The sequence below is a fragment of the Stenella coeruleoalba genome (assembly GCF_951394435.1).
Source record: "Stenella coeruleoalba genome assembly, chromosome: 14".
In the NCBI taxonomy this organism is placed as follows: Eukaryota; Metazoa; Chordata; class Mammalia; order Artiodactyla; family Delphinidae; genus Stenella; species Stenella coeruleoalba.
The window spans coordinates 52,893,457-52,899,899 of record NC_137160.1 but is presented as its reverse complement, the minus strand read 5'-3'; the positions used below and the strand labels follow the sequence as shown (position 1 = coordinate 52,899,899).

The 6,443-nt window shown below is 54.7% G+C and overlaps 1 protein-coding gene across 2 annotated transcripts; it reads right to left on the bottom strand.

The window, feature by feature from the left end:
- Positions 1-437: 437 nt before the first annotated feature.
- Positions 438-4,790, bottom strand: ADCYAP1 (adenylate cyclase activating polypeptide 1; the record flags this gene model as incomplete). Of its 2 annotated transcripts, none has more annotated exons than XM_079941793.1 (4): positions 438-740; positions 1,858-1,956; positions 2,329-2,532; positions 4,681-4,790. In XM_079941793.1, 4 exons carry the CDS (start codon positions 4,788-4,790, stop codon positions 551-553), a joined length of 603 nt encoding a protein of 200 aa, XP_079797919.1. In that variant the 3' UTR covers positions 438-550. The 2 variants fall into 2 exon arrangements, with proteins under 2 accessions (XP_079797919.1, XP_079797918.1); XM_079941792.1 differs by having other exon boundaries at positions 2,401-2,532.
- Positions 4,791-6,443: the final 1,653 nt, after the last annotated feature.

Genomic DNA, 6,443 nt, shown 5'->3' with positions numbered 1-6,443 from the left:
CCCCAAAGACTCACTGGGAAAGAGTGCCCTCCAGCAATTCTCCCAAATCATTACTCAAAATCTCCCTGGAGCAGGGCATCACTGTTTATGTACAGTAGCAAATGGTCGGTATTAATATCTTCAGGCCTGTAGTGGATAAAAATACTGTCCTTTTAATTCCAGTTTACAAAAATAGGAGTAATATTCAAAACAATGATTGTCTATTTTTCTATTTATTTTATATAAAAACAAACAGCTCAGGCGAATTTTCAATCCTTGTGCACACTTTGAACTGCTTTCAATTATACTTTTATATATATATTCTTAATATAAATTTGTAATATATATATATATCAATATCAATAATTGGTCCACAAAGTATATCTGTGCATTCTCTAGTGCTTTGTAAAAAGAAAAACAATATTATTATCAAAATATTCATTTAATGGCTTTACTTCATACATAAATACATGTTTGGACAGAACACAAGAGCGATGACTGTTCAGTCAGTTGGGAAAATGACTTTTCAGTGTGTCAGGGTTGTATACACAGGGTAGCTGGTAACTCATCGCTACAAATACGCTATTCGCCGTCCTTTGTTTTTAACCCTTTGTTTATACCTTTTCCCTAGGACGGCCGCCAAGTATTTCTTAACAGCCATTTGTTTCCGGTAGCGGCTGTAGCTGTCCGTGAAGATTCCGTCCGAGTGGCGCTTGGAGAGCGGCTCCGAGTCGTCGTCCGCGCCTCCGCCCAGGTTCCCACTGCAAGGAAAGAGGTCGGGAAGAGGGTGGCGGGGCGGGAGACACAGGTTGAATAGTTGCTGGAGGCAGACGGGCCCCACCCCAAGCGGGAGTCTTCAGGGATGACGCCGGCTCTCAACGCCCACCGCGCCGCCTTGCTCGGCCAGAGAGCTGCCGGAGGGAGGGCTGCGATGGGAACCCTCACTCCTCCCTCCCCATCGACTATCTTGGGGCACTAAGTCCTTACAGAATGGGCCCCAGATGAGGTCCGGGCCAAAGGCAAGCGACTTAAGGCCAACCTCTCTCCAAACGCTGCCTGCTGAGATTTGAATATCCATGCTTTTGCGCTCAATCGTCCTGACCGTTCCTGGCACACCCCCACCCAACCCCACGTACAGAGAAAATAACCGAAGAGCCCTAAATTTCAAGTTGGCTGCTGCCGTGGAGTTTACATCGATCCCGCAATTCCTAGTCAGACATGAACACTCCTCTCCTGCGCGCTAAAGTGAAAAACGTGATAATAATATAAGTCGACAGGCTGTAGGCAATATTTTTCATCGCATGAATTATTAATTGCGGAAAATGTAATCTTTTGTCCCATGGGCTTTATTAAAATGTTGCCTTCTGCTGAGAGATGCTCCACGCAAGCCCTGTGCTCTGGGTTTGTCTGGCACCAGCAAAAACTGTTTCCTTAAGGGTCCAAATCTGAGGATTTGTTTGTTTCGAACTGAATTTACAGTGAAAGAAAAATGAGGAAAGAAAAAGTCATGCTTAGAGGATATCCTAGCCAATCGTCCCACGAAGCTTGAAGGTTTTGAAGGCCTGGGGTGGGGGAGGGGGGCTTTTTCTTTTTTTCAATTATTCAAAACGGATCAGATTCCCCGGGTTTCCTGCCTTCTCCCTTCCTCGCCCAGTTCCCGAGCTCTCTGGCCAAACTTAAGTCGCGGTCTCCGAACCTTAGTCTGCCTCCGGGAGCTGGCCCGGCAGACCCTGCGGCGCAGACGCACCCTCGGCCCCACGTGCACGCACGGACGTAGAAGCTGCGCCGCCCGCCCAGCGCGCATTGGCACAGATACCCACCCCGGCGCTCGCGGGGGCGCGCCATTACGCGCGGGTTAACTCTTTCGCAAACTCTTACCCCACGCCCTTGGCCGTGAGCGTCTGCAGGTATTTCCTGGCGGACAGCTGGTCCAGCACTTTGCGGTAGGCCTTGTTAAGGACCCCGTGGGCGAAATCTCTAACAAGGAGGCAAAGTGCGCGCCTGGGGTCACTGACTGTCCCCAAGTGGCAGCCCCAGGTCCCCAGCTGGGCACGCACGCCCCCCGGTGCTCCGGGAGACTGCCGGGGAAAACCCCAGAGGCAAGGCACTCGGGGATGACTCTTGGGATGTTCCCGTGAGTGCCAGGAACCGGAGTTCGTCCTGCCCTCCGGGGACCGCAGGTGTGGAGCCCGGCCTGGGCGCGCACTCACTGCCACTCCTTGGGCCACGGACCTTTCGTCCCCACGCGGCCCTCATGTCCACACAAACCGGCCCGCTACTAACTTTCTCTCGCTCTCGTGGGAACCATCCCGGGAGAGGAGAGGCTTGAGGGCTTTTATGAAAAAGAACCTACTCGATGGGCCACCCCTTGCCCCTTTCTCCCTCCCAGTCCTGGGCCGGCGCAGGGCCGTGCGGTGGTACCTTTCCTCCGCCGGGTAGTAGAGCGCGTAGGCGTCGCGCAGCGCGGAGGCGGGGCTCCCCACGCCAGGTGGATCCGAGTCATAGAAGTCCTGCAGCGGGTTTCCGTCCTCGTCGTACGCCTCGTCCTCCGGCCTGCAGCGGTAGTCGGGGGCACGAGGAGTGGTCACTACAGGTCCCTCCTCGGCTCTGCGAGGACCCAAAGATCCCTAGGGGCTCTCACGATTTTCCTTCTTCCTAAAGGCGCCCCTTGGAGAATTGCCTCTTCTTCTAGGACAGGGGTGCGGGTAGAAGTAGGAGGAGAAAACTCCACCCAACAGAAATTCCCACCCCTCATCTCGCGGGTGCAGAGTCGCCCTGCCCGGGCCGCGGCCTCAACGGGCACTGGGAAGCCGAGGCGTCTGCGCCGACTTAGCACACCTGGCCACGGAGGAGGACCGCTCCGCTCCCGGCCTGGCGCTTGAGCCTCCGTCCACAAGCAGCGGCGGGCAGAGATGAGAAGGGCTCTAGGAGAGAGACGCTGGCCACGCGAAGACCGGATGGGGGAGGCCGGGAGCCAGAGAGGGTGGATGGCTGGGGAGTCCGGCGGCCAACGCCAGCAGCCACCCCCACCCAGCCTCCGAGCCCAGGGGAGTCCTTCCCCGCGCAGATGTAGGTCACGGAGAACCTCCGGCTTCTATTTTGGGCGGGAGAGGATCTGGCAGGAACATGAGTAATAGATGCCCCTAAACTTAGCCTGTTTGGCAGCGGCTCATTCTGTGGCATGTCCGCGCCCTCCGGTACCTCTTGCCCGGAGAAAGTGTCAGGCACACGGGACTTTGAAAATAGCTGGGGGTGTAATAAGGCTTTTAAGTCCAGTAAGTAGATAGTTCGCGCTAATATGTTAGCGGTGGCGGGGCGGCGGGACACCATCTCAACCCAGAGGCAAAGGGAGAGGGTCAAAGGGTCAACAGGGGACCGAGAGACAACAATCTCGCAGTCGCCCTTACCTACCAACTCAATCCTTGATACAGGACGGGAGAGATGGGTTAGTATACACAACCCACTCGCTTTCGGCCGCTGGAGAGACTAGGAAAGCGGCCAAGGCAAGTAGCGCGCTTTAGGAGGGGTTAGCCATACTTCGTTACTTCGCTCGCCTTTCCTCCGTCCCTGGAGAGGTAGGGGCAAGGCATTGCTGCGCTCGCCCCACACCCAGCCTTTCCTCGGCGACGCGCCTGTCTGCCCTGGCCCGGCTGCTCGGAGTCTCCTGGTCTTTCTCGGCACTTCCACCCCGTACCCCGTGCCCAGATGCTGGAATCCTAACACCGAAGCCAGAACCCAAATCAATGGTCAGCGACCCCTAAGGAGATCATTCTTGGGCGCGGCTCGGAGGAGCAGCTTTGCGGTCAGAACGCGCGCTCCTCGCCGCCAGGAGCCCGGTGCACAGCGGAGTGCCGATGCTGCGCTGCGAGCTTCCACTCTCCCGCTGACAGGCCCGGGACTCTGGGGCTGCGGCGGGGAACCCGGGCAGCGCCGACCGATTAGAAACCCGGAATTGGGGGTGGGTGGGGGAAGCCAGGGTTACTCCTGCCTGGGGTGGGTAGGGCTGCCTTCCCAGTACTGCCTGCCAGTTTGGTTTCTGTTGCTCCTTTGCATCCATTTCATCTATTTCCCCCTCCCTCATCTTTGTTTTCCTTCTCTCAAATAGCTTCTTCTTAACTCTACCCGGCCAACACTCCCTCTCCCCAAGACTCAAAATGCAGTTGGAAAACCTATCACTTGAGAGGAAGCTCTTCCAGTAGAAAGAATTCTAATTGAGGTGAGGAGAGAGAGGGAGACCCCGCCCCGATAGTCCCGAACAAGCTGTAACAAAGCAAAGTCCACAGGAGCTTCACTCTCAACCCCCCCCCCCCCCCCCACAAACTGGCTCCGGGAGCCAAAGTTCTCCTAACTCAAGCTAAGAATAGGGCCCGGCCCTGCCCCCCTCCCGTGGGAGGGGTTGGGGGAGGGGAGGTTTCACCAGCCCGCCGAAGTGCGCTCGGTCCACCCAGGCGCCTCGGCTGCGGCGGGCTGGGGGAGGGGGGCCGAGGCCCAGCGGAGTCTGCCGGGATCCTCCCGCTGAGCCACGGCCACTGACCCGCGGCCGGACCCAGGCTGGTGGCGGTGCAGTGGGGCCGCATGGGGAGGTGGTGGTAAGCCTGACCGGTCGTAGCCTGACCGAGGAACTGCAGGAGGGCGACCACGAGGAGGTGTCAGGGGAAGGGAAGCCCCGGCCTCAGCTCAGCTAGGGCAGCCAGCACCTACCTGATCCCAGGAAACCGGAGTCCGGCGGCGGCAGGTGAGCAATAGACGCTGCTGTGCATTATTATCCCGTAGACCAGCAGGGCCAGCCTCACTCCGCTACACATGGTCATTCTGCGCAGGACGCGAAAGAGAGCACACAGCAGTCAGAACGCCACTGGCCTTCCACCCTCCGACCCCTAGAAACTCCCTGAACTGAGGGAGGGACGGCGCTCACCTCTGACTCCCAGTATTGAATACGGCTTAATGACAGCCGGCGCGCCCCCGCCACTTCCTTCTCGCTATAGTTAGAAAGTATATGTATATACCCAACGCCCAATAACTCGCCAGATCTGGTACGAAGGAAAGCTAACTCGTACCCTGATGCTGGCGAAAGAATTAGCAGTCAGGTGAGTTGTTTGGTTTGGTAAGATTTTTTTCCCCTTACCATTCAACTCCTACCGCTGCCAGCAGAGGGTTTGCTGCCAAGTAGGACGGCGGGCAAAGGGCTTCTCCAAGTTTCTGCTCTGGAGTCACAACCCAAGAGGCATCACCGTCTGGCGTTAGTGTCTGAGCAGAAGCCGCAGCAACGAGCAGGAGCAGCAGGAGGAGCTGAAGGACTTGTTTGCTGAGGCCGGTATTCTGTTCAAAAGTTTGTGGACGCTCAGGACTAGGAGGGAGCGTGACACCGAGAGAAGGGGGCGAGGAGAGAGATGTAGAAGGAAGAAGGAGGGGGCGACGAGTTAAGAGGGGTGGGGGACAAAGTGGCCTTAAGTTCACGGAGAGAAAGAAGTGATAAGGAAAGAGGGAAAGTCTTAGAAGGAGACGAAGGAAAGAGAGAGGGCCCCAGCGCAGCCGGCGTCTGTGGGAGCCACTCGATCAGGCAGCTGCGCGAGTCGGCAGCGCCTTCTCTGCTCAGAAGTCCCTCTGGCTGCGTCTGAAGCTGCGGCTTCTGCTGCTGCTGCCGGTGGTTACAGAGGTGACCGGCCCTCTGCTCCTGTTTATATGTGCAGTTAGCAGAAATCAATCCGAACGTGGCTTTGGAAGAGCCTTCTTTGTCAACATCTGTCTGCCTATGGCCTTTAAGTACAGAATATTTTGTTGCACTGTTGCACTCCGATTTTTATTCATGGAATGACTTCCTTTTTTTTTTTTTTTTCCAGTCACGTAATGATCGGGTATCAGAAAAAGACGTCAGCATCCTAGTCCCTCAAGGAACATATTAACTATTCTGTGCCGTCCTCTTGGATAAAATCCGGAGTCATCGACTTCTCATAAACACCTTTAACTCAAACAGTACAATTTTAAAGAAGTTTAATTGTTTTGATTGTTTTCAATTTTACCCACTTCTCAAGGATGGGTAAAGAATTCATAGAATTTTGAGAATGGTGAAAATCATGTTTTTAACTATGTCCCTCTTATTTCTTTTTGCTTTTTCATCAAGCCCCAGCAATCAGAGCTCTGAGCTCTGGAATTAAGCACCATCAAGCCCTCCTATTAATAAATTTAATTTAGATCTCCTAATTTCTTGCGTATGTTCTTTTAGATAGACAATTAAATGTGGAAGTCGTTTTGTTTTTAAAGGGAAGTCTTGGAGGATTTTCAGTAAATCGCTAATGAGTCTGGCTGTCGTTGACAGTCTGGCTCTGAGTAGAATTGATTAGAGTTAAAGCCGCGTCCGGAGCTCGGCCTGTGGAGCTGTCCAGGCTTGGAGTGCTGAACTGTTTGGTCGCAGATGCTGCAAACATTGAGAATTGCCACTAGTTTAATTTTTCACCAGAGCCTCT